At 48.4% G+C, this 26859-nt stretch overlaps 1 protein-coding gene across 3 annotated transcripts in view; it reads right to left on the bottom strand.

Annotated features, from left to right (window-relative positions):
* Positions 1 to 26859, bottom strand: part of MAN2A2 (mannosidase alpha class 2A member 2) — a 492369-nt gene that overhangs the window by 191972 nt on the left and 273538 nt on the right. For all 3 annotated transcript variants that reach the window (XM_069222645.1, XM_069222646.1, XM_069222644.1), the window contains exon 16: positions 7975 to 8211. In XM_069222645.1, the coding sequence (XP_069078746.1) occupies positions 7975 to 8211 (237 nt within the window). The remainder of the gene's footprint in view (positions 1 to 7974; positions 8212 to 26859) is intronic.

The raw sequence follows: 26859 nt of genomic DNA, 5'->3' as shown, positions 1-26859 counted from the left end.
TGGATTGGATTGGTCTGGACTGGGTGACACTGGAGTGGATTGGGGTGCGGTTAACTGAACTGTGATATGGTCGGGTGGATTGGATTAGGGTAGAGTGGGATGGATGGGATTGGATTGGATTGAAATGGGGTGGGGTTGACCGGGGCAGAGTGGACTGGAGGGGATGGATTGTATTGGAGGGGGTGGATTGGATTAGTGTGGGGGTGGGTTGGATTGGGGTGGATTGTATTGAGGTGAGTTTGACTGGATTGGTTTGGGGTGAACTGGATTGACGTAGAGTGAATTCAATTGAGTGGGATGGATTGGAGTGGGGTGGAATGGATTGAGATGTGGGTGTGGTGGGCTGGAGAGAGTGGATTGGATTGGTTTGGGGTGAATTGTAGTGAGGTGGACTGTACTGAGTGGGGTAGATTTTACTGAGTGGGGTGGACTGTGTTGAGTGGGGTGGATTGGATTGAGGCGTTGGATTAGTCATTAGGATGGGGTGGATTAGAGTGGGGTGGATAGGATTGTGGTGGATTGAACTCGGTGGGGTGGATTGGATTAGGGTGGGGTAGATTGGATGGGATGGACCGGAGTGGGGTGGATTGGATTGGGTTTGGTGATTGGACTGGAATGGGGTGCATTGGATCAGAGTGGGTTGGACTGGATTGGTGTGGGGTGGATTGGATTGGTGAGCTGTGAATTGATTGCAGAGGGTGGACTGGATTGGTGTGGGGTAGAGAAAGGTGGTTTGGAGTGGGGTGGACTGGACTGGATTAGGGTGAATTAATGTGGATTGGAGTAGGGTGGATTAAAGTGGATTGGACTGGAGTGGGATGTATTGGATTGTACTGAGGTGGATTGGGTAGCGGCGGACTTGATTGGAGTAGAGTGTGTTGAAGTCAGTGAGCTGGGTTGGACTGGAGTAGGGTGGGAGAGACTGGAGTGGGCTGGGCTGGAATGAGGTGAATTGGAATGGGGTGGGGAGACTGAATCGGGGTGGGGAGATTGGATTAGAGTGGGGGATTAGAGCGAGAGGACCGGTGTGGGGTGGAGTGGACTAGTGTGGGGTGGAGTGGACTAGTGTGGGGTGGAGTGGATTAGTGTGGGGTGGAGTGGATTGGATTGGGGTGAGGTGTATTGGACTGGCGTGGGGTGGATTAGACTGGGGTGGATTGGTGTGGGATTGACCAGATTGGTGTGGGGTGGGTTGGATTGTAGTGGGGTGGACTGTGGTGGATTTTAGTGGGGTAACTCTGATGAAGTGGGTTGATTGGGGTGAGGTGGATTGGATTGGAGTGGGGCAGATTGTTCTGGACTGGAGTGGGTTGTTTGGAATTGGAGTAGGGCAGGTTGGGGTGGGGCAGATTGTTTTGGATTAAAGTGGGGCAGATTCAAGTGGGGTAGATTGAAATGGATTGGAGTGGGGCAGGTTGTTTTTGATTGATGCAGGGCAGATTGTTTTGGATTGGAGTCAGGCAGATCTTTTTGTATTGGAGTGGGACAGATTGTTTTGGATTTGAGAGGGGCAGACTGGAGTGGGACAGACTTTTGGATTGGAGTGGGACAGAATGGAGTTGGGAACATTGTTTTGGATTGGAATGGGCAGATTGGAGTGGGGCAGATTGTATTAGGGTGGATTGGAGTGGAGTGAGGTTGACTGGATTGGAGTGGGTTAGACTGGATTGGAGTGGGGTATATTAGGTTTGAATGGGATGGATAAAATGAGAGTTGAGTGAATTGGGATAAGTGAGGTGGATTGGATTGGGGTGAGGTAGATTGGATTGGAGTGGTGCATATTGTTTTGGATTGCAGTGGAACAGATTGGAGTGGGGTGGATTGGAGTGGACAGACTTCTGGACTGGAGTGGGGCAGACTGGAGTCGGGTGGAATGGAGTGGGGCGGAATGTTTTGGATTGGAGTGGGACAGATTGGAGTGTGATGGTTTCGAGTGGGACGGACTAGTGTGGGGCAGACTGGAGTGGGCAGATTGTCTTGGGTTAAAGTGGGACAGATTGGAGTGGGGCACGTTGTTTTGGATTGCAGTGGGGAAGACTGGAGCGGGAAAACATTTTTGGATTGGAGTACAGCAGACTTCAGTGGGGCAGATTCTTTTGGATTGGGGTAGATTGGAGTGGGGCAGATTGTTTTGTGTTGGAGTGAGGCAGATTAGATTGGGGAGGGTTAGAAGGATTGGAGTAACTTTGGTTTGGAGTGGTTTGGATTGGGATGAGTGGTCTGTATTGGTGTGGGTAGGATTGGAGAGTACTGCATATGTATGCATCATTTAAAAAATTACACATGATGAAACAATATTTACAAGGTAATCGTTATCTTTTGAGAACAGCGATCATGACCAAAAGCAAAATAAAACATGAGTGCAAAGTGAGAAAAGAAGACTTGGTAAAATAAAAGAAAGTTAGCTATATAAAGTAAACGCCTGCAATTGTCTTTGTCCTGCTGGGCAAGCTGTTGAAAGTCACAAGCCTTCTGTTTGCAGCACACTAGCAGTGAAAAAGAACAAAAGAGTACCTCAATCACGTCTGCAGCAGTTGACGGGCACTAATGAACACACTTCTTACCTTCAGTAACGCATTATCTGGTAAAGACTCATCTAGCTGCAGATTCCTTACCTTTGAATTGCCTGGCGTCAGCCTGCAATCCAGAATTTTTTGCTGAGCAGTACCCTGTGCGAGTTCGGCTCAGTGTGGTGTCGTCAGTGTTGTTGGAGCAGTCTGTGACATCACGGTCACCTATAATGGCACCACCCCGGCGCGTGTACGTCAGTTCTTTTACCCACGAACTACTAGACATATTCGCCGAGCGGGGAGGCATGGGCGGGTGTTAGAGACTACCTAGCTGCAGATTCCTATCAGATAATGCGTTACCAAAGGTAAGTAACTTGTTCATCAGATAGAGACTTCTAGCTGCAGATTCCTTCCCTTTGAATAGATAACCAAGCCATAACCTCCTTGTGGTGGGCTGTGGATACCTCTACTTACGCTAAAAAGTACTGTAGGACCGAACAAGCAAAGTGTCCGTCTCTCCATACCTGATTGACCAGGCAGTAATGTTTTGCCAACGTGTGCAAGGATGCCCACGTTGCTGCCTGACAGATATCCAGGACTGGAATGCCCCTGGTAGAATGAGCCCTCAGGAGGCTGCTTCCTGGCTAGTGCGTAGCAGATTTTTTAAGCAGAAAACAACCTGCACAGCCCGACCCTTCTTTGCTCCCACGTACCCCACAAAGAGTTGGTCATCCACCCGGAACTCTTTTGTGCAGTAAAGGTAGAACGACAACGCTTTTTTTTTTTGTCTAGCCGGTGGAGTCGCTTCCCTTATTTAGGGGGATGCGGTAGAACAAAGAAGGTGGGCAGGGTGATATTCTGTCCCAGATGGAGTGGGGTCACCACCTTAGGGAGGAAAGAATCACGAGTTCTGAGAACCACCTTGTCTTGGAACACAGTGCGATATGGAGGCTTGGATGAAACAGCCTGCATCTCACTCACCCTCCTGCCAGATGTTATTGCCCCCAAGAAGGCTGTTTTTATGTTGAGCTGCCAGAGGGGACAGTTATGTAAGGGCTCAAAAAGAGAACACATTAGAAATGTGAGGACCAGGTTTAAGTCCCACTGGGGCATAACAAAGGGTTTAGGGGGAAACATATGTACAATCCCTTTGAAAAGTGAAGGCTGACCAGGTAGCCGAAGAAATGCCAATAAGGCAGAAAGATAGCTATTTACAGTCCAGAACCCTGCTGGGCTAGTGACAGAATGAAAAGAAGAATGTCAGAAAGAGAAGCAGAAAGAGGGTAAATAGACCTTTCTGTACAATAATATACAAAGGGTTTCAAATGGCAGGCATATACTGTTTTAGTGGAGGGAAGCCTGGCTGCCGAAATAACTTTACAGACTTCAGAAGGAAGGTTAAAAGCCATCAACTGTCGCCGCTCAATCTCAATGCATTTAGACACAGAGGTGATAGGTTCGGGTGGAGAACCTTTCCCTGCTGCTGCGACAGAAGATCCTCCCGAAGAGGCAAGCCGATTGGAGGATGATGCTCATTTTTAAAAGCTTGGGATACCAAACTCTCCTTCCCCAATCCGGAGCCACTAGGATTACTTAGGCCCGGTCGTTCTTGATCTTCTTGAGAACTCTGGGCAGAAGTGGTATGGGCTGAAAGGCATACAGGAGGCTTGAATTCCACTACCGAAGAAAAGTGTTGCTGAGCTACAGCAGCCTTGGAAACGCCAACATGCAATACTGCTGACATTGAGAGTTCTCTGTGGAGGCAAACTGATTTAGCCAAGGCTGTCCCCACTGCTTGTGTCACCCCGGTTGGAGATACCATTCTTCATCCGATAGGCACCGATGGCTGAATTCATCCGCCCTGGCCTTCAGACAACCTGCCAGGTGTTGAACCACCAGGGTTATGCCCTGCTGTTCCAGCCATGTCCAGAGATGCAGAGCCTCTTGACAAAGGAGTCCACGACCCCACACCGCCCTGCTTGTTGCCCGGGAGTCGGAATACAACTTCGAGTCGTGGTCTCTGTCGATGCACCAGAGACATACCTAATGGGGGTCCGTCACCGACATGGCACAATGGCAGGCACCACACAACTTGAACTCAGTCTTCCTCGATGTCATCCTGCACAGACTTCAAAAAGCCTCAACAAAAAGGTCGAAAAAGGCCTGGCAAAAAAGGCAGAGGGTAGCTCGAATCCGGACCTGCTCTTAACCGGCATGAAATTAAAGGAACAGACATACGCCCGCAGGGGTGGTGCCTTTATGGGTGACCATCACCTCACATACGGCTCCAACAAGGCCACATGGAGCCAAAAAACGCACATGGATCCGAACGACGCCACCCAACGGCGTGAGAAGGGTACTGCTCAGCAAAAGATTGTGGAATCCAAGCTGACACCAGGAAATTCAAAAGGTAAGGAATCTGCAGCTAGAAGTCTCAATCAGATTAAGTTTAATCAATCAGTGTTGGTCCCTGCTCCACACAGAAGAACAGAAATGATGCAAGGACTGCAGTGACGAATTACAAAGCTGTAAAGAAGAGTGCCATGCAAGCCAACACATGGTGAGCGATAGGTGAGCTCCAAGCTCTTTACTGTACACAACACAGTCTCGCAAACGAGATTCATGCGCTAGCACATGCACTCGCAGGCTCGACCCTAAAAAGGGATTCAGAAACACCTTAACTGCCATATGAATCATATGCACATGCACTTTATCTTCCATTTAGGAAGGGGATTTTGCCTTTAAACAGCACTGATGTAAAGTGGAAAAACGAATTCAGGTAACTGGATATGGTGATTGCAAAACTTACAAAAAATAAGGCAATGTTCTGTTTCTTTGCACTTTATAGGCAGATTTGAGGAATAAGTATCTGAAAACAATACTTAATTGATTTGAAATTCATTCGGCTTAACCGGCATTATGGCTTTACAAGGACTTTAACAATTCTAAAGTGTAAGCAAAAGCCCACGGTTTGATTAGATTAATTAAGAACACATATTTAATTAGTTGTTCCGAATATGAATTAAAAAATGTAAACTGATGAGCTTTAAATAGTTAACATGTGTCTTATTTGATTTTATGGATTTTATTCTGAATAAATCATTTCAGTTTAACTGACATTTATATTAGGTATTTAATTTAAAATTAACCCAGGTTGGTGGAGCTGTAGAGAAAGTGATTGCCATAGGAGCAAGTCAAGTTTGAGGTTCTGTACCCTGGATAGAAGGCTGTACATGAGGTCCGGTTGAAATCAGGTTACCTTTATTGGAATGTGATAAAAAAGTGTGAGATAGGAACATTTGATTGGGACATTTTTCTCGAACTGGGTGCAAAGCAGCCAGTCATATGTTAACGTCGTATTTAGGCCACCTGTCTGCTCACCAACAATGTAAAATGGCCTTCCGACATTCGGCAGAAAGGCTGTTCATCAACTAAAAAGGAATATACTCACACACACCCACCCACTCGTTTATCCCACGTGTCTGATAGTCATGCCTATTGCTCTAAAAATAGACATCCTTGAAGTAGAAGCGTGTGTATGAAGGGCTCGAAGTCTAAGTGCATTCCGTACTTTGCCTTATAAAACATAAAAACACAAGCGGTGCATTTCTGTCATGTTCTGCCACTCCGCAAAGCAAAAAGCAGTTCGGTCTGGACTGTTCCCATGAGGAACAGGGTCAAGACTGATTTGCATATGGCTGGGTCCAAACTGGGGTGGCATGGTGAGCAAAAGAATGAGGGATTAAACCCAGATCTATGACTGGGGGTGAGTGTTTGACAATGTTCAGCATTCCGTCCATCACTTGTTGTTTTTGCTTTGTCGCCCTAAGTGGGAAGGGTATGCCCAGACGTGGGTCCCGTGCTTCCCATGCCACTGGATTCAAGCTAGCCTGGCTGATGAGGGGTGAAACCCCGAAACCGGTCCCAGGATGCTTGTTTCCGGTCCAGTGAGGACCTGGCTTGGCAGTTCGGTCTGGACTGTTCCCATGAGGAACAGGGTCAAGACTGATTTGCATATGGCTGGGTCCAAACTGGGGTGGCATGGTGAGCAAAAGAACGATGGATTAAACCCAGATCTATGACTGGGGGTGAGTGTTTGACAATGTTCAGCATTCCGTCCATCACTTGTTGTTTTTGCTTTGTCGCCCTAAGTGGGAAGGGTATGCCCAGACGTGGGTCCCTTGCTTCCCATGCCACTCGATTCAAGCTAGCCTGGCTGATGAGGGGTGAAACCCCGAAACCGGTCCCAGGATGCTTGTTTCCGGTCCAGTGAGGACCTGGCTTGGCAGTTCGGTCTGGACTGTTCCCATGAGGAACAGGGTCAAGACTGATTTGCATATGGCTGGGTCCAAACTGGGGTGGCATGGTGAGCAAAAGAACGATGGATTAAACCCAGATCTATGACTGGGGGTGAGTGTTTGACAATGTTCAGCATTCCGTCCATCACTTGTTGTTTTTGCTTTGTCGCCCTAAGTGGGAAGGGTATGCCCAGACGTGGGTCCCTTGCTTCCCATGCCACTCGATTCAAGCTAGCCTGGCTGATGAGGGGTGAAACCCCGAAACCGGTCCCAGGATGCTTGTTTCCGGTCCAGTGAGGACCTGGCTTGGCAGTTCGGTCTGGACTGTTCCCATGAGGAACAGGGTCAAGACTGATTTGCATATGGCTGGGTCCAAACTGGGGTGGCATGGTGAGCAAAAGAACGATGGATTAAACCCAGATCTATGACTGGGGGTGAGTGTTTGACAATGTTCAGCATTCCGTCCATCACTTGTTGTTTTTGCCATGTTCTGCCACTCCACCACCCTCCAACAAACAAACAAGGTGCTAAACAAAAAAACACAACTTATGCACTCCTGATCATACCAAAGATATTTTGATACTAGAAATGAACCTCAAGCAGCCAATCAAAACATGATCAAATAAACTGACTTTTTAGTGCTGAAAAATTGAGAAGAATAAATGCAAAAGGCACTGATCTTAGAGCCATCGGGCCTCAGTGCATGCTAATCTTTCGCTTGGATTCTCCTTCTGGGTGACTTACTGGACCAATTAATATGGGGGAAATAGGACCCAGGGAGTATTCTTTTCACATTGTGTATGAAATTATTCACCCAGCTACGACCAAGAATCTCCTCTATAAACACCTTCTTGTGGACCGTGACAGATTCAACATAGGTATATTCCTTAGTTCACCTTAATGATTGTGTACATTACCCATAACTTAATTAGCGGGGGTACAATTAAAATATCTGTGCAGTCATCTTTACAGGTTCATAGTGCCGTCAGCTGAGCAAACCAGAGAGCTTCCCTGAATTAAACCACTTAGCAAATACTACATCAACATGTCCACGCACCAAAGCGAGCCACTGGAATATCCACAGGGGACTGTTTTCATCAGCCTGTTAAAGCCACTGCTAGTATCATTAGCATTTCTTAATGCGTGCAGGGGAACTAGTTTCTTACCTTCATGAGCCCTGTGATGCCGGAGAACCACACCTGGAAATACTGGTTCTCAAGCATTATGTCGTCTGTGTTGGACTCAAACACTTTGACTGGAAATGCCTCATGCTTTTTGACTGTCAGATCTCTCCCATGAAGAAAGACCCGCACATTGGATTTGAGAGTTGTGTGGCTGTCAAATGATTTGTACAGCTGGAAGATGCTGAGCCCGAGGGCAGGTAGGAGGGTTGTAAAAGACACCTGAAGAGGAACAGTGAAATATTAAAGGTGAATGGTAACAATGTATAATATTATGAACCAAAACATTTACTGATTTTCAAACATTCCTGGATTCTTTTACGAAACAGTTCCTTTTTATTGAGTTTTTGTTATTATTTACCTACAACCAGTTGCCGGCGAGGAAAAGGTGGCAAGCTAAGTGACACATTTATAAAAAAGTTGTAACTACTATGCCCTCCTCCCTTCAATTTTTTATAACCAAGATACGATTCACAGTTGACAATCCCAGTTTGTCAGCCAGGGAGGCCCCAGATATTCTTTGAGTACTGCAGAACATAGGGAGTGATCATACACCTTCTTACTGCCAGTTCACCTTAGCTGCCCTCCTCGCTAGATCATCCTGGTCCATATCTTTTATCTGCTCTTGTGGTTGCTAGCTTAAGCACTTTCAATCACTTGCGGCAAGATAGCTCTCTGAATTCCTCAAATTAAAATTATAAAGGTGCCCCATATGTTTTCAAAAATGGCCTGAGTTTGTTCTATCGTCATGGTAATTGATTCCATTACCATGGACTCTCACAGGAAATAAGGCCAGGAGCAGTGTTCCTGGATTGTGTCTTTACCCGAAAAGAGAACAATAACATGTTCTGCCACACCCAGGGACAAGGCATCCATTTACCTCTGGAGTAACAGAAGGTTTGTTTGTGAGGGAGACCGAGACTTGTATAGGCCAAGAATATAGGGGTTTGCATGTCCAAAATGTTCTTTATGTCATCCAGGACTCCATTCCTGTATTGGTCACATTTGGGCAGGTAGAACAGTGTGCTCATAACCCCACAGTTTCTCCAGCGTAGTTCTGATTTGTTGGGACCTATGTGTGCACTTTTTCTAGGGTGTAGTATCAGTAGGAAATTATGTTTTGAGGAGCTCTCTGCCGTGAGTGCAGTATATTGACAATCTCTTTCGCATGCGTCCCTCTGCTGCGTGGGTGTAAGGCCTATGCTTTTCCTAGTCTCATCTTTCTGTCTGTGGAACTTGACAATCCTATGCTCTTCAATCAATCAATCAATCAATCAATCAGTCAATCAAGGATTTATAAAGTGTGGCATATCACCTGCAAGAGTCTGAAGGCGCTGGCTGCTAGCTGCTTCGTGGTGATCCGTTCATTCGAACTGCCAGGTCTTGAGTCCTTTCCTGAAATGCTGGAGTGATGGAGCTCAGGTGCAGGGGAAGGTTGTTCCATGCTTTAACTGCCAGGTGTGCAAAGGAGTGTCCTTTGCCGTTGCCCTGGTTGCTTGGGTGGGGAGTAATGTGAGGAAGAGGGAGATGGATCGTATAGATCCGGATGGTGGGTAGAAGCTCATACGTTTGTTGATGCATTCTGGTCCTTCGTTGTGCTGTACTTTATATGCGTGGGTCAGCATCCTCAACTGGCATCTATTCTGGATCTGGAGCCAGTGTAGTTTCTTGAGGTGGAGTGTGATGTGGAGGGGGAGGTCGAGGATGAGTCTTGCTGCTGAGTTTTGTATTGTCTGCAGTCTATTCTGGAGGTGTGCAGTGACTCCTACATAGAGTGTGTTTCCGTAGTCCAGCCTGATGGTGATGAGGGCCTGCGTGACAGTCCTTCTGGTTTTGACTAGGAGCCAACTGGAGATCATGAGGATCATGCTTAGGGTGTGGAAGCAGACAGATGAGACTGCCTTTACCTGTTTCTTCATTGATAGCCTACTGTCCAAGATGATGCAGAGGTTGCGGATGTGATCTGTCGGGCGGGGACTGGGCCGAGTTCAGAAGGCAACCATGTGTCATGCCATGGCGAGGTGTTGTTATCAAAGATGAGGACTTCTGTTTAATCCGTGTCACGCTTGAGATAGCTGTCCATGCAGGAGCATTTGGCATATTCCCAAGATACCTGCTCATCATTCTCTTTGGATAGGAGACACATTTTTCTAAACTGGTCAACTGTCAGCGGGGGGCTTAACTGTCCCCTGCAGCACTCAGTATATAATCTGATTAGTGCGTTGTAGGAAGTTGGCTCTGTATGTGCTATTTCAAAGTAAGGAATAGCATGCACAGAGTCCAAGGGTTCCCCTTAGAGGTAAAATAGTGGTAAAAATAGATAATACTAATGCTCTATTTTGTGGTAGTGTGGTCGAGCAGTAGGCTTATCCAAGGAGTAGTGTTAAGCATTTGTTGTACATACACATAGACAATAAATGAGGTACACACACTCAGAGACAAATCCAGCCAATAGGTTTTTGTATAGAAAAATATCTTTTCTTAGGTTATTTTAAGAACCACAGGTTCAAATTCTACATGTAATATCTCATTCGAAAGGTATTGCAGGTAAGTACTTTAGGAACTTTAAATCATAAAAATTGCATGTATACTTTTCAAGTTATTGACAAATAGCTGTTTTAAAAGTGGACACAGTGCAATTTTCACAGTTCCTGGGGGAGGTAAGTTTTTGTTAATTTTACCAGGTAAGTAAGACACTTACAGGGTTCAGTTCTAGGTCCAAGGTAGCCCACCGTTGGGGGTTCAGAGCAACCCCAAAGTCACCACACCAGCAGCTCAGGGCCAGTCAGGTGCAGAGTTCAAAGTGGTGCCCAAAACACATAGGCTAGAATGGAGAGAAGGGGGTGCCCCGGTTCCGGTCTGCTTGCAGGTAAGTACCCGCGTCTTCGGAGGGCAGACCAGGGGGGTTTTGTAGGGCACCGGGGGGGACACAAGCCCACACAGAAATTTCACCCTCAGCAGCGCGGGGGCGGCCGGGTGCAGTGTAGAAACAAGCGTCGGGTTCGCAATGTTAGTCTATGAGAGATCTCGGGATCTCTTCAGCGCTGCAGGCAGGCAAGGGGTGGGTTCCTCGGGGAAACCTCCACTTGGGCAAGGGAGAGGGACTCCTGGGGGTCACTTCTCCAGTGAAAGTCCGGTCCTTCAGGTCCTGGGGGCTGCGGGTGCAGGGTCTCTCCCAGGCGTCGGGACTTTGGATTCAAAGAGTCGCGGTCAGGGGAAGCCTCGGGATTCCCTCTGCAGGCGGCGCTGTGGGGGCTCAGGGGGGACAGGTTTTGGTACTCACAGTATCAGAGTAGTCCTGGGGTCCCTCCTGAGGTGTTGGATCTCCACCAGCCGAGTCGGGGTCGCCGGGTGCAGTGTTGCAAGTCTCACGCTTCTTGCGGGGAGCTTGCAGGGTTCTTTCAAGCTGCTGGAAACAAAGTTGCAGCCTTTCTTGGAGCAGGTCCGCTGTCCTCGGGAGTTTCTTGTCTTTTCGAAGCAGGGGCAGTCCTCAGAGGATGTCGAGGTCGCCGGTCCCTTTGGAAGGCGTCGCTGGAGCAGGATCTTTGGAAGGCAGGAGACAGGCCGGTGAGTTTCTGGAGCCAAGGCAGTAGTCGTCTTCTGGTCTTCCTCTGCAGGGGTTTTCAGCTAGGCAGTCCTTCTTCTTGTAGTTGCAGGAATCTAATTTTCTAGGGTTCAGGGTAGCCCTTAAATACTAAATTTAAGGGCGTGTTTAGGTCTGGGGGGTTAGTAGCCAATGGCTACTAGCCCTGAGGGTGGGTACACCCTCTTTGTGCCTCCTCCCAAGGGGAGGGGGTCACAATCCTAACCCTATTGGGGGAATCCTCCATCTGCAAGATGGAGGATTTCTAAAAGTCAGAGTCACCTGAGCTCAGGACACCTTAGGGGCTGTCCTGACTGGCCAGTGACTCCTCCTTGTTTCTTTCTTTGTTCCCTCCAGCCTTGCCGCCAAAAGTGGGGGCCGTGGCCGGAGGGGGCGGGCAACTCCACTAAGCTGGAGTGCCCTGCTGGGCTGTGACAAAGGGGTGAGCCTTTGAGGCTCACCGCCAGGTGTTACAGCTCCTGCCTGGGGGAGGTGTTAGCATCTCCACCCAGTGCAGGCTTTGTTACTGGCCTCAGAGTGACAAAGGCACTCTCCCCATGGGGCCAGCAACATGTCTCTAGTGTGGCAGGCTGCTGGAACTAGTCAGCCTACACAGACAGTCGGTTAAGTTTCAGGGGGCACCTCTAAGGTGCCCTCTGGGGTGTATTTTGCAATAAAATGTACACTGGCATCAGTGTGCATTTATTGTGCTGAGAAGTTTGATACCAAACTTCCCAGTTTTCAGTGTAGCCACTATGGTGCTGTGGAGTTCGTGTTTGACAGACTCCCAGACCATATACTCTTATGGCTACCCTGCACTTACAATGTCTAAGGTTTTGTTTAGACACTGTAGGGGTACCATGCTCATGCACTGGTACCCTCACCTATGGTATAGTGCACCCTGCCTTAGGGCTGTAAGGCCTGCTAGAGGGGTGTCTTACCTATACTGCATAGGCAGTGAGAGGCTGGCATGGCACCCTGAGGGGAGTGCCATGTCGACTTACTCGTTTTGTCCTCACTAGCACACACAAGCTGGCAAGCAGTGTGTCTGTGCTGAGTGAGAGGTCTCCAGGGTGGCATAAGACATGCTGCAGCCCTTAGAGACCTTCCTTGGCATCAGGGCCCTTGGTACTAGAAGTACCAGTTACAAGGGACTTATCTGGATGCCAGGGTCTGCCAATTGTGGATACAAAAGTACAGGTTAGGGAAAGAACACTGGTGCTGGGGCCTGGTTAGCAGGCCTCAGCACACATTCAATTGTAAATATAGCATCAGCAAAGGCAAAAAGTCAGGGGGCAACCATGCCAAGGAGGCATTTCCTTACACAACCCCCCCCCAAACGAAAGAGGATGAGACTAACCTTTCCCAAGAGAGTCTTCATTTTCTAAGTGGAAGAACCTGGAAAGGCCATCTGCATTGGCATGGGCAGTCCCAGGTCTGTGTTCCACTATAAAGTCCATTCCCTGTAGGGAGATGGACCACCTCAACAGTTTAGGATTTTCACCTTTCATTTGCATCATCCATTTGAGAGGTCTGTGGTCAGTTTGAACTAGGAAGTGAGTCCCAAAGAGGTATGGTCTCAGCTTCTTCAGGGACCAAACCACAGCAAAGGCCTCCCTCTCAATGGCACTCCAACGCTGCTCCCTGGGGAGTAACCTCCTGCTAATGAAAGCAACAGGCTGGTCAAGGCCATCATCATTTGTTTGGGACAAAACTGCCCCTATCCCATGTTCAGAGGCATCAGTCTGCACAATGAACTGCTTAGAATAATCTGGAGCTTTTAGAACTGGTGCTGAGCACATTGCTTGTTTCAGGGTGTCAAAGGCCTGTTGGCATTCCACAGTCCAGTTCACTTTCTTGGGCATCTTCTTGGAGGTGAGTTCAGTGAGGGCTGTCACAATGGATCCATATCCCTTCACAAACCTCCTGTAATACCCAGTCAAGCCAAGGAATGCCCTGACTTGAGTCTGGGTTTTTGGAGCTACCCAGTCCAGAATAGTCTGGATCTTGGGTTGGAGTGGCTGAACTTGGCCTCCACCTACAAGGTGTCCCAAGTAAACCACAGTTCCCTGCCCTATCTGGCATTTGGATGCCTTGATAGAGAGGCCTGCAGATTGCAGAGCCTTCAAAAACTTCTTCAGGTGGACCAGGTGATCCTGCCAGGTGGAGCTAAAGACAGCAATATCATCAAGATAAGCTGTGCTAAAGGACTCCAAGCCAGCAAGGACTTGATTCACCAACCTTTGGAAGGTGGCAGGGGCATTCTTTAAACCAAAGGGCATAACAGTAAACTGATAATGCCCATCAGGTGTGGAGAATGCTGTTTTCTCTTTTGCTCCAGGTGCCATTTTTATTTGCCAGTACCCTGCTGTCAAGTCAAAGGTACTTAAGAATTTGGCAGCACCTAATTTATCTATGAGCTCATCAGCTCTTGGAATTGGATGAGCATCTGTCTTGGTGACAGAATTGAGCCCTCTGTAGTCCACACAAAACCTCATCTCTTTCTTTCCATCTTTGGTGTGGGGTTTGGGGACTAAGACCACTGGGCTAGCCCAGGGGCTGTCAGAGCGCTCAATTACTCCCAATTCCAGCATCTTGTGGACTTCCACCTTGATGCTTTCCTTAACATGGTCAGATTGTCTAAAGATTTTGTTCTTGACAGGCATGCTGTCTCCTGTGTCCACATCATGGGTACACAGGTGTGTCTGACCAGGGGTTAAGGAGAAGAGTTCAGGAAACTGTTGTAGGACTCTCCTACAATCAGCTTGCTGTTGGCCAGAGAGGGTGTCTGAGTAGATCACTCCATCTACTGTGCCATCTTTTGGGTCTGATGACAGAAGATCAGGGAGAGGTTCACTCTCTGCCTCCTGATCCTCATCTGTTACCATCAACAGATTCACATCAGCCCTGTCATGGAAGAGCTTAAGGCGGTTCACATGGATCACCCTCTTGGGGCTCCTGCTTGTGCCCAGGTCCACCAGGTAGGTGACCTGACTCTTCCTTTCTAGTACTGGGTAAGGGCCACTCCATTTGTCCTGGAGTGCCCTGGGAGCCACAGGCTCCAGAACCCAGACTTTCTGCCCTGGCTGGAACTCAACCAGTGCAGCCTTTTGGTCATACCAAAACTTCTGGAGCTGTTGGCTGGCCTCAAGGTTTTTGGTTGCCTTTTCCATGTACTCTGCCATTCTAGAGCGAAGGCCAAGTACATAGTCCACTAGGTCTTGTTTAGGCTCATGGAGAGGTCTCTCCCAGCCTTCTTTAACAAGAGCAAGTGGTCCTCTTACAGGATGACCAAACAGAAGTTCAAAGGGTGAGAATCCTACTCCCTTCTGTGGCACCTCTCTGTAAGCGAAAAGCAGACATGGCAAGAGGACATCCCATCTCCTTTTGAGTTTTTCTGGGAGCCCCATGATCATGCCCTTTAATGTCTTGTTGAATCTCTCAACTAAGCCATTAGTTTGTGGATGGTAAGGTGTAGTGAATTTATAAGTCACTCCACACTCATTCCACATATGTTTCAGGTATGCTGACATGAAGTTGGTACCTCTGTCAGACACCACCTCCTTAGGGAAACCCACTCTGGTAAAGATACCAATGAGGGCCTTGGCTACTGCAGGGGCAGTAGTCGACCTAAGGGGAATAGCTTCAGGATACCTGGTAGCATGATCCACTACTACCAGGATATACATATTTCCTGAGGCTGTGGGAGGTTCCAGTGGACCAACTATGTCCACACCCACTCTTTCAAAGGGGACCCCCACCACTGGAAGTGGAATGAGGGGGGCCTTTGGGTGCCCACCTGTCTTACCACTGGCTTGACAGGTGGGGCAGGAGAGGCAAAACTCCTTAACCATGTTGGACATATTGGGCCAGTAGAAGTGGTTGACTAGCCTCTCCCACGTCTTGGTTTGTCCCAAATGTCCAGCAAGGGGAAGGTCATGGGCCAATGTTAGGATGAACTCTCTGAACAGCTGAGGCACTACCACTCTCCTAGTGGCACCAGGTTTGGGGTCTCTGGCCTCAGTGTACAGGAGTCCATCTTCCCAATAGACCCTATGTGTTCCATTTTTCTTGCCCTTGGACTCTTCAGCAGCTTGCTGCCTAAGGCCTTCAAGAGAGGGACAGGTTTCTTGTCCCTTACACAGCTCCTCCCTTGAGGGTCCCCCTGGGCCTAAGAGCTCAACCTGAGAAGGTTCAAGCTCCAAAGGCTCAGTTCCCTCAGAGGGCAGAACTTCTTCCTGAGAAGAGAGGTTCCCTTTCTTTTGCTGTGTTGCAGTTGGTTTCCCAACTGACTTTCCTGTTCTCTTGGTAGGCTGGGCCATTCTTCCAGACTCCAGCTCTACTTGTTCACCCTGTGCCTTGCATTGTGCTCTTGTTTTCACACACACCAGTTCAGGGATACCCAGCATTGCTGCATGGGTTTTTAGTTCTACCTCAGCCCATGCTGAGGACTCCAGGTCATTTCCAAGCAGACAGTCCACTGGGATATTTGAGGAGACCACCACCTGTTTCAGGCCATTGACCCCTCCCCATTCTAAAGTAACCATTGCCATGGGATGTACTTTTCTCTGATTGTCAGCGTTGGTGACTGTGTAAGTTTTTCCAGTCAGGTATTGGCCAGGGGAAACCAGTTTCTCTGTCACCATGGTGACACTGGCACCTGTATCCCTCAGGCCCTCTATTCTAGTCCCATTAATTAAGAGTTGCTGTCTGTATTTTTGCATGTTAGGCGGCCAGACAGCTAGTGTGGCTAAATCCACCCCACCCTCAGAAACTAGAGTAGCTTCAGTGTGGACCCTGATTTGCTCTGGGCACACTGTTGATCCCACTTGGAGACTAGCCATACCAGTGTTACCTGGATGGGAGTTTGGAGTGGAACCTTTCTTGGGACAGGCCTTGTCTCCAGTTTGGTGTCCATGCTGTTTACAGCTATGACACCAGGCCTTTTTGGGATCAAAGTTTTTACCCTTGTACCCATTGTTTTGTGAAGAGGCTCTGGGCCCACCCTCCTGTGCAGGTTTTTGGGGGCCTGTAGAAGACTCTTTACTATTTTTAGTTTTGGTTGTCTCATCACCCTTCCCCTGGGGAGTCTTTGTGACCCCTTTCTTTTGGTCACCCCCTGTTGAAGTCTTGGACACCCTTGTCTTGACCCAATGGTCCGCCTTCTTTCCCAATTCTTGGGGAGAAATTGGTCCTAGGTCTACCAGATGCTGATGCAGTTTATCATTGAAACAATTACTTAACAGGTGTTCTTTCACAAATAAATTGTACAGCCCATCATAATTACTTACACCACTGCCTTGAATCCAACCATCTAGTGTTTTCACTGAGTAGTCTACAAAGTCAACCCAGGTCTGGCTCGAGGATTTTTGAGCCCCCCTGAATCTAATCCTATACTCCTCAGTGGAGAATCCAAAGCCCTCAATCAGGGTACCCTTCATGAGGTCATAAGATTCTGCATCTTGGCCAGAGAGTGTGAGGAGTCTATCCCTACACTTTCCTGTGAACATTTCCCAAAGGAGAGCACCCCAGTGAGATCTGTTCACTTTTCTGGTTACACAAGCCCTCTCAAAAGCTGTGAACCATTTGGTGATGTCATCACCATCTTCATATTTAGTTACAATCCCTTTGGGGATTTTCAACATGTCAGGAGAATCTCTGACCCTATTTATGTTGCTGCCACCATTGATGGGTCCTAGGCCCATCTCTTGTCTTTCCCTCTCTATGGCTAGGATCTGTCTTTCCAAAGCCAATCTTTTGGCCATCCTGGCTAACTGGATGTCCTCTTCACTGGGGTTATCCTCAGTGATTTCAGAGGTGTTGGTCTCTCCTGTGAGGGAACCAGCATCTCTGACTATTATTTTTGGAGTCAGGGTTTGAGGGACCCTGTTCTCCCTAGATAGGACTGGTAGGGGGGAATTTTCCTCCAAGTCACTATCCTCTTCCTCTGAGTTGCCACCCTCAGAGGGGTTGGCCTTTTCAAACTCTGCCAAAAGCTCCTGGAGCTGTATTTTGGTAGGTTTGGGGCCCATTGTTATTTTCTTTATTTTACAGAGTGACCTTAGCTCCCTCATTTTAAGATGGAGGTAAGGTGTGGTGTCGAGTTCCACCACAGTCACATCTGTGCTAGACATTTTGCTTCTAAAAGTTGGAATACTTTTTAGGAATCTAAAACTGGTTCTAGAATCTAATTCAAACTTTTACAAACTTTTAAACTCTAAAAGAAATGCTAAACAGGATCTAACACAAGGCCCTAGCAGGTCTTTTAAGAATTTAGAAAACTTTTCAAATTGCAAAAAATCAATTTCTAATGACAATTTTGGAATTTGTCGTGTGATCAGGTATTGGCTGAGTAGTCCAGCAAATGCAAAGTCTTGTACCCCACCGCTGATCCACCAATGTAGGAAGTTGGCTCTGTATGTGCTATTTCAAAGTAAGGAATAGCATGCACAGAGTCCAAGGGTTCCCCTTAGAGGTAAAATAGTGGTAAAAATAGATAATACTAATGCTCTATTTTGTGGTAGTGTGGTCGAGCAGTAGGCTTATCCAAGGAGTAGTGTTAAGCATTTGTTGTACATACACATAGACAATAAATGAGGTACACACACTCAGAGACAAATCCAGCCAATAGGTTTTTGTATAGAAAAATATCTTTTCTTAGGTTATTTTAAGAACCACAGGTTCAAATTCTACATGTAATATCTCATTCGAAAGGTATTGCAGGTAAGTACTTTAGGAACTTTAAATCATAAAAATTGCATGTATACTTTTCAAGTTATTGACAAATAGCTGTTTTAAAAGTGGACACTTAGTGCAATTTTCACAGTTCCTGGGGGAGGTAAGTTTTTGTTAATTTTACCAGGTAAGTAAGACACTTACAGGGTTCAGTTCTTGGTCCAAGGTAGCCCACCGTTGGGGGTTCAGAGCAACCCCAAAGTCACCACACCAGCAGCTCAGGGCCAGTCAGGTGCAGAGTTCAAAGTGGTGCCCAAAACACATAGGCTAGAATGGAGAGAAGGGGGTGCCCCGGTTCCGGTCTGCTTGCAGGTAAGTACCCGCGTCTTCGGAGGGCAGACCAGGGGGGTTTTGTAGGGCACCGGGGGGGACACAAGCCCACACAGAAATTTCACCCTCAGCAGCGCGGGGGCGGCCGGGTGCAGTGTAGAAACAAGCGTCGGGTTCGCAATGTTAGTCTATGAGAGATCTCGGGATCTCTTCAGCGCTGCAGGCAGGCAAGGGGTGGGTTCCTCGGGGAAACCTCCACTTGGGCAAGGGAGAGGGACTCCTGGGGGTCACTTCTCCAGTGAAAGTCCGGTCCTTCAGGTCCTGGGGGCTGCGGGTGCAGGGTCTCTCCCAGGCGTCGGGACTTTGGATTCAAAGAGTCGCGGTCAGGGGAAGCCTCGGGATTCCCTCTGCAGGCGGCGCTGTGGGGGCTCAGGGGGGACAGGTTTTGGTACTCACAGTATCAGAGTAGTCCTGGGGTCCCTCCTGAGGTGTTGGATCTCCACCAGCCGAGTCGGGGTCGCCGGGTGCAGTGTTGCAAGTCTCACGCTTCTTGCGGGGAGCTTGCAGGGTTCTTTCAAGCTGCTGGAAACAAAGTTGCAGCCTTTCTTGGAGCAGGTCCGCTGTCCTCGGGAGTTTCTTGTCTTTTCGAAGCAGGGGCAGTCCTCAGAGGATGTCGAGGTCGCCGGTCCCTTTGGAAGGCGTCGCTGGAGCAGGATCTTTGGAAGGCAGGAGACAGGCCGGTGAGTTTCTGGAGCCAAGGCAGTAGTCGTCTTCTGGTCTTCCTCTGCAGGGTTTTTCAGCTAGGCAGTCCTTCTTCTTGTAGTTGCAGGAATCTAATTTTCTAGGGTTCAGGGTAGCCCTTAAATACTAAATTTAAGGGCGTGTTTAGGTCTGGGGGGTTAGTAGCCAATGGCTACTAGCCCTGAGGGTGGGTACACCCTCTTTGTGCCTCCTCCCAAGGGGAGGGGGTCACAATCCTAACCCTATTGGGGGAATCCTCCATCTGCAAGATGGAGGATTTCTAAAAGTCAGAGTCACCTGAGCTCAGGACACCTTAGGGGCTGTCCTGACTGGCCAGTGACTCCTCCTTGTTTCTTTCTTTGTTCCCTCCAGCCTTGCCGCCAAAAGTGGGGGCCGTGGCCGGAGGGGGCGGGCAACTCCACTAAGCTGGAGTGCCCTGCTGGGCTGTGACAAAGGGGTGAGCCTTTGAGGCTCACCGCCAGGTGTTACAGCTCCTGCCTGGGGGAGGTGTTAGCATCTCCACCCAGTGCAGGCTTTGTTACTGGCCTCAGAGTGACAAAGGCACTCTCCCCATGGGGCCAGCAACATGTCTCTAGTGTGGCAGGCTGCTGGAACTAGTCAGCCTACACAGACAGTCGGTTAAGTTTCAGGGGGCACCTCTAAGGTGCCCTCTGGGGTGTATTTTGCAATAAAATGTACACTGGCATCAGTGTGCATTTATTGTGCTGAGAAGTTTGATACCAAACTTCCCAGTTTTCAGTGTAGCCACTATGGTGCTGTGGAGTTCGTGTTTGACAGACTCCCAGACCATATACTCTTATGGCTACCCTGCACTTACAATGTCTAAGGTTTTGTTTAGACACTGTAGGGGTACCATGCTCATGCACTGGTACCCTCACCTATGGTATAGTGCACCCTGCCTTAGGGCTGTAAGGCCTGCTAGAGGGGTGTCTTACCTATACTGCATAGGCAGTGAGAGGCTGGCATGGCACCCTGAGGGGAGTGCCATGTCGACTTACTCGTTTTGTCCTCACTAGCACACACAAGCTGGCAAGCAGTGTGTCTGTGCTGAGTGAGAGGTCTCCAGGGTGGCATAAGACATGCTGCAGCCCTTAGAGACCTTCCTTGGCATCAGGGCCCTTGGTACTAGAAGTACCAGTTACAAGGGACTTATCTGGATGCCAGGGTCTGCCAATTGTGGATACAAAAGTACAGGTTAGGGAAAGAACACTGGTGCTGGGGCCTGGTTAGCAGGCCTCAGCACACATTCAATTGTAAATATAGCATCAGCAAAGGCAAAAAGTCAGGGGGCAACCATGCCAAGGAGGCATTTCCTTACACAACCCCCCCCCAAACGAAAGAGGATGAGACTAACCTTTCCCAAGAGAGTCTTCATTTTCTAAGTGGAAGAACCTGGAAAGGCCATCTGCATTGGCATGGGCAGTCCCAGGTCTGTGTTCCACTATAAAGTCCATTCCCTGTAGGGAGATGGACCACCTCAACAGTTTAGGATTTTCACCTTTCATTTGCATCAGCCATTTGAGAGGTCTGTGGTCAGTTTGAACTAGGAAGTGAGTCCCAAAGAGGTATGGTCTCAGCTTCTTCAGGGACCAAACCACAGCAAAGGCCTCCCTCTCAATGGCACTCCAACGCTGCTCCCTGGGGAGTAACCTCCTGCTAATGAAAGCAACAGGCTGGTCAAGGCCATCATCATTTGTTTGGGACAAAACTGCCCCTATCCCATGTTCAGAGGCATCAGTCTGCACAATGAACTGCTTAGAATAATCTGGAGCTTTTAGAACTGGTGCTGAGCACATTGCTTGTTTCAGGGTGTCAAAGGCCTGTTGGCATTCCACAGTCCAGTTCACTTTCTTGGGCATCTTCTTGGAGGTGAGTTCAGTGAGGGCTGTCACAATGGATCCATATCCCTTCACAAACCTCCTGTAATACCCAGTCAAGCCAAGGAATGCCCTGACTTGAGTCTGGGTTTTTGGAGCTACCCAGTCCAGAATAGTCTGGATCTTGGGTTGGAGTGGCTGAACTTGGCCTCCACCTACAAGGTGTCCCAAGTAAACCACAGTTCCCTGCCCTATCTGGCATTTGGATGCCTTGATAGAGAGGCCTGCAGATTGCAGAGCCTTCAAAAACTTCTTCAGGTGGACCAGGTGATCCTGCCAGGTGGAGCTAAAGACAGCAATATCATCAAGATAAGCTGTGCTAAAGGACTCCAAGCCAGCAAGGACTTGATTCACCAACCTTTGGAAGGTGGCAGGGGCATTCTTTAAACCAAAGGGCATAACAGTAAACTGATAATGCCCATCAGGTGTGGAGAATGCTGTTTTCTCTTTTGCTCCAGGTGCCATTTTTATTTGCCAGTACCCTGCTGTCAAGTCAAAGGTACTTAAGAATTTGGCAGCACCTAATTTATCTATGAGCTCATCAGCTCTTGGAATTGGATGAGCATCTGTCTTGGTGACAGAATTGAGCCCTCTGTAGTCCACACAAAACCTCATCTCTTTCTTTCCATCTTTGGTGTGGGGTTTGGGGACTAAGACCACTGGGCTAGCCCAGGGGCTGTCAGAGCGCTCAATTACTCCCAATTCCAGCATCTTGTGGACTTCCACCTTGATGCTTTCCTTAACATGGTCAGATTGTCTAAAGATTTTGTTCTTGACAGGCATGCTGTCTCCTGTGTCCACATCATGGGTACACAGGTGTGTCTGACCAGGGGTTAAGGAGAAGAGTTCAGGAAACTGTTGTAGGACTCTCCTACAATCAGCTTGCTGTTGGCCAGAGAGGGTGTCTGAGTAGATCACTCCATCTACTGTGCCATCTTTTGGGTCTGATGACAGAAGATCAGGGAGAGGTTCACTCTCTGCCTCCTGATCCTCATCTGTTACCATCAACAGATTCACATCAGCCCTGTCATGGAAGAGCTTAAGGCGGTTCACATGGATCACCCTCTTGGGGCTCCTGCTTGTGCCCAGGTCCACCAGGTAGGTGACCTGACTCTTCCTTTCTAGTACTGGGTAAGGGCCACTCCATTTGTCCTGGAGTGCCCTGGGAGCCACAGGCTCCAGAACCCAGACTTTCTGCCCTGGCTGGAACTCAACCAGTGCAGCCTTTTGGTCATACCAAAACTTCTGGAGCTGTTGGCTGGCCTCAAGGTTTTTGGTTGCCTTTTCCATGTACTCTGCCATTCTAGAGCGAAGGCCAAGTACATAGTCCACTAGGTCTTGTTTAGGCTCATGGAGAGGTCTCTCCCAGCCTTCTTTAACAAGAGCAAGTGGTCCTCTTACAGGATGACCAAACAGAAGTTCAAAGGGTGAGAATCCTACTCCCTTCTGTGGCACCTCTCTGTAAGCGAAAAGCAGACATGGCAAGAGGACATCCCATCTCCTTTTGAGTTTTTCTGGGAGCCCCATGATCATGCCCTTTAATGTCTTGTTGAATCTCTCAACTAAGCCATTAGTTTGTGGATGGTAAGGTGTAGTGAATTTATAAGTCACTCCACACTCATTCCACATATGTTTCAGGTATGCTGACATGAAGTTGGTACCTCTGTCAGACACCACCTCCTTAGGGAAACCCACTCTGGTAAAGATACCAATGAGGGCCTTGGCTACTGCAGGGGCAGTAGTCGACCTAAGGGGAATAGCTTCAGGATACCTGGTAGCATGATCCACTACTACCAGGATATACATATTTCCTGAGGCTGTGGGAGGTTCCAGTGGACCAACTATGTCCACACCCACTCTTTCAAAGGGGACCCCCACCACTGGAAGTGGAATGAGGGGGGCCTTTGGGTGCCCACCTGTCTTACCACTGGCTTGACAGGTGGGGCAGGAGAGGCAAAACTCCTTAACCATGTTGGACATATTGGGCCAGTAGAAGTGGTTGACTAGCCTCTCCCACGTCTTGGTTTGTCCCAAATGTCCAGCAAGGGGAATGTCATGGGCCAATGTTAGGATGAACTCTCTGAACAGCTGAGGCACTACCACTCTCCTAGTGGCACCAGGTTTGGGGTCTCTGGCCTCAGTGTACAGGAGTCCATCTTCCCAATAGACCCTATGTGTTCCATTTTTCTTGCCCTTGGACTCTTCAGCAGCTTGCTGCCTAAGGCCTTCAAGAGAGGGACAGGTTTCTTGTCCCTTACACAGCTCCTCCCTTGAGGGTCCCCCTGGGCCTAAGAGCTCAACCTGATAAGGTTCAAGCCCCAAAGGCTCAGTTCCCTCAGAGGGCAGAACTTCTTCCTGAGAAGAGAGGTTCCCTTTCTTTTGTTGTGTTGCAGTTGGTTTCCCAACTGACTTTCCTGTTCTCTTGGTAGGCTGGGCCATTCTTCCAGACTCCAGCTCTACTTGTTCACCCTGTGCCTTGCACTGTGCTCTTGTTTTCACACACACCAGTTCAGGGATACCCAGCATTGCTGCATGGGTTTTTAGTTCTACCTAAGCCCATGCTGAGGACTCCAGGTCATTTCCAAGCAGACAGTCCACTGGGATATTTGAGGAGACCACCACCTGTTTCAGGCCATTGACCCCTCCCCATTCTAAAGTAACCATTGCTATGGGATGTACTTTTCTCTGATTGTCAGCGTTGGTGACTGTGTAAGTTTTTCCAGTCAGGTATTGGCCAGGGGAAACCAGTTTCTCTGTCACCATGGTGACACTGGCACCTGTATCCCTCAGGCCCTCTATTCTAGTCCCATTAATTAAGAGTTGCTGTCTGTATTTTTGCATGTTAGGCGGCCAGACAGCTAGTGTGGCTAAATCCACCCCACCCTCAGAAACTAGAGTAGCTTCAGTGTGGACCCTGATTTGCTCTGGGCACACTGTTGATCCCACTTGGAGACTAGCCATACCAGTGTTACCTGGATGGGAGTTTGGAGTGGAACCTTTCTTGGGACAGGCCTTGTCTCCAGTTTGGTGTCCATGCTGTTTACAGCTATGACACCAGGCCTTTTTGGGATCAAAGTTTTTACCCTTGTACCCATTGTTTTGTGAAGAGGCTCTGGGCCCACCCTCCTGTGCAGGTTTTTGGGGGCCTGTAGAAGACTCTTTACTATTTTTAGTTTTGGTTGTCTCATCACCCTTCCCCTGGGGAGTCTTTGTGACCCCTTTCTTTTGGTCACCCCCTGTTGAAGTCTTGGACACCCTTGTCTTGACCCAATGGTCCGCCTTCTTTCCCAATTCTTGGGGAGAAATTGGTCCTAGGTCTACCAGATGCTGATGCAGTTTATCATTGAAACAATTACTTAATAGGTGTTCTTTCACAAATAAATTGTACAGCCCATCATAATTACTTACACCACTGCCTTGAATCCAACCATCTAGTGTTTTCACTGAGTAGTCTACAAAGTCAACCCAGGTCTGGCTCGAGGATTTTTGAGCCCCCCTGAATCTAATCCTATACTCCTCAGTGGAGAATCCAAAGCCCTCAATCAGGGTACCCTTCATGAGGTCATAAGATTCTGCATCTTGTCCAGAGAGTGTGAGGAGTCTATCCCTACACTTTCCTGTGAACATTTCCCAAAGGAGAGCACCCCAGTGAGATCTGTTCACTTTTCTGGTTACACAAGCCCTCTCAAAAGCTGTGAACCATTTGGTGATGTCATCACCATCTTCATATTTAGTTACAATCCCTTTAGGGATTTTCAACATGTCAGGAGAATCTCTGACCCTATTTATGTTGCTGCCACCATTGATGGGTCCTAGGCCCATCTCTTGTCTTTCCCTCTCTATGGCTAGGATCTGTCTTTCCAAAGCCAATCTTTTGGCCATCCTGGCTAACTGGATGTCCTCTTCACTGGAGTTATCCTCAGTGATTTCAGAGGTGTTGGTCTCTCCTGTGAGGGAACCAGCATCTCTGACTATTATTTTTGGAGTCAGGGTTTGAGGGACCCTGTTCTCCCTAGATAGGACTGGTAGGGGGGAATTTTCCTCCAAGTCACTATCCTCTTCCTCTGAGTTGCCACCCTCAGAGGGGTTGGCCTTTTCAAACTCTGCCAAAAGCTCCTGGAGCTGTATTTTGGTAGGTTTGGGGCCCATTGTTATTTTCTTTATTTTACAGAGTGACCTTAGCTCCCTCATTTTAAGATGGAGGTAAGGTGAGGTGTCGAGTTCCACCACAGTCACATCTGTGCTAGACATTTTGCTTCTAAAAGTTGGAATACTTTTTAGGAATCTAAAACTGGTTCTAGAATCTAATTCAAACTTTTACAAACTTTTAAACTCTAAAAGAAATGCTAAACAGGATCTAACACAAGGCCCTAGCAGGTCTTTTAAGAATTTAGAAAACTTTTCAAATTGCAAAAAATCAATTTCTAATGACAATTTTGGAATTTGTCGTGTGATCAGGTATTGGCTGAGTAGTCCAGCAAATGCAAAGTCTTGTACCCCACCGCTGATCCACCAATGTAGGAAGTTGGCTCTGTATGTGCTATTTCAAAGTAAGGAATAGCATGCACAGAGTCCAAGGGTTCCCCTTAGAGGTAAAATAGTGGTAAAAATAGATAATACTAATGCTCTATTTTGTGGTAGTGTGGTCGAGCAGTAGGCTTATCCAAGGAGTAGTGTTAAGCATTTGTTGTACATACACATAGACAATAAATGAGGTACACACACTCAGAGACAAATCCAGCCAATAGGTTTTTGTATAGAAAAATATCTTTTCTTAGGTTATTTTAAGAACCACAGGTTCAAATTCTACATGTAATATCTAATTCGAAAGGTATTGCAGGTAAGTACTTTAGGAACTTTAAATCATAAAAATTGCATGTATACTTTTCAAGTTATTGACAAATAGCTGTTTTAAAAGTGGACACTTAGTGCAATTTTCACAGTTCCTGGGGGAGGTAAGTTTTTGTTAATTTTACCAGGTAAGTAAGACACTTACAGGGTTCAGTTCTTGGTCCAAGGTAGCCCACCGTTGGGGGTTCAGAGCAACCCCAAAGTCACCACACCAGCAGCTCAGGGCCAGTCAGGTGCAGAGTTCAAAGTGGTGCCCAAAACACATAGGCTAGAATGGAGAGAAGGGGGTGCCCCGGTTCCGGTCTGCTTGCAGGTAAGTACCCGCGTCTTCGGAGGGCAGACCAGGGGGGTTTTGTAGGGCACCGGGGGGGACACAAGCCCACACAGAAATTTCACCCTCAGCAGCGCGGGGGCGGCCGGGTGCAGTGTAGAAACAAGCGTCGGGTTCGCAATGTTAGTCTATGAGAGATCTCGGGATCTCTTCAGCGCTGCAGGCAGGCAAGGGGGGGGTTCCTCGGGGAAACCTCCACTTGGGCAAGGGAGAGGGACTCCTGGGGGTCACTTCTCCAGTGAAAGTCCGGTCCTTCAGGTCCTGGGGGCTGCGGGTGCAGGGTCTCTCCCAGGCGTCGGGACTTTGGATTCAAAGAGTCGCGGTCAGGGGAAGCCTCGGGATTCCCTCTGCAGGCGGCGCTGTGGGGGCTCAGGGGGGACAGGTTTTGGTACTCACAGTATCAGAGTAGTCCTGGGGTCCCTCCTGAGGTGTTGGATCTCCACCAGCCGAGTCGGGGTCGC

Source organism: Pleurodeles waltl, chromosome 3_1 (genome assembly GCF_031143425.1).
Source record: "Pleurodeles waltl isolate 20211129_DDA chromosome 3_1, aPleWal1.hap1.20221129, whole genome shotgun sequence".
In the NCBI taxonomy this organism is placed as follows: Eukaryota; Metazoa; Chordata; class Amphibia; order Caudata; family Salamandridae; genus Pleurodeles; species Pleurodeles waltl.
This window is presented reverse-complemented; position numbering and strand designations above follow the sequence as displayed.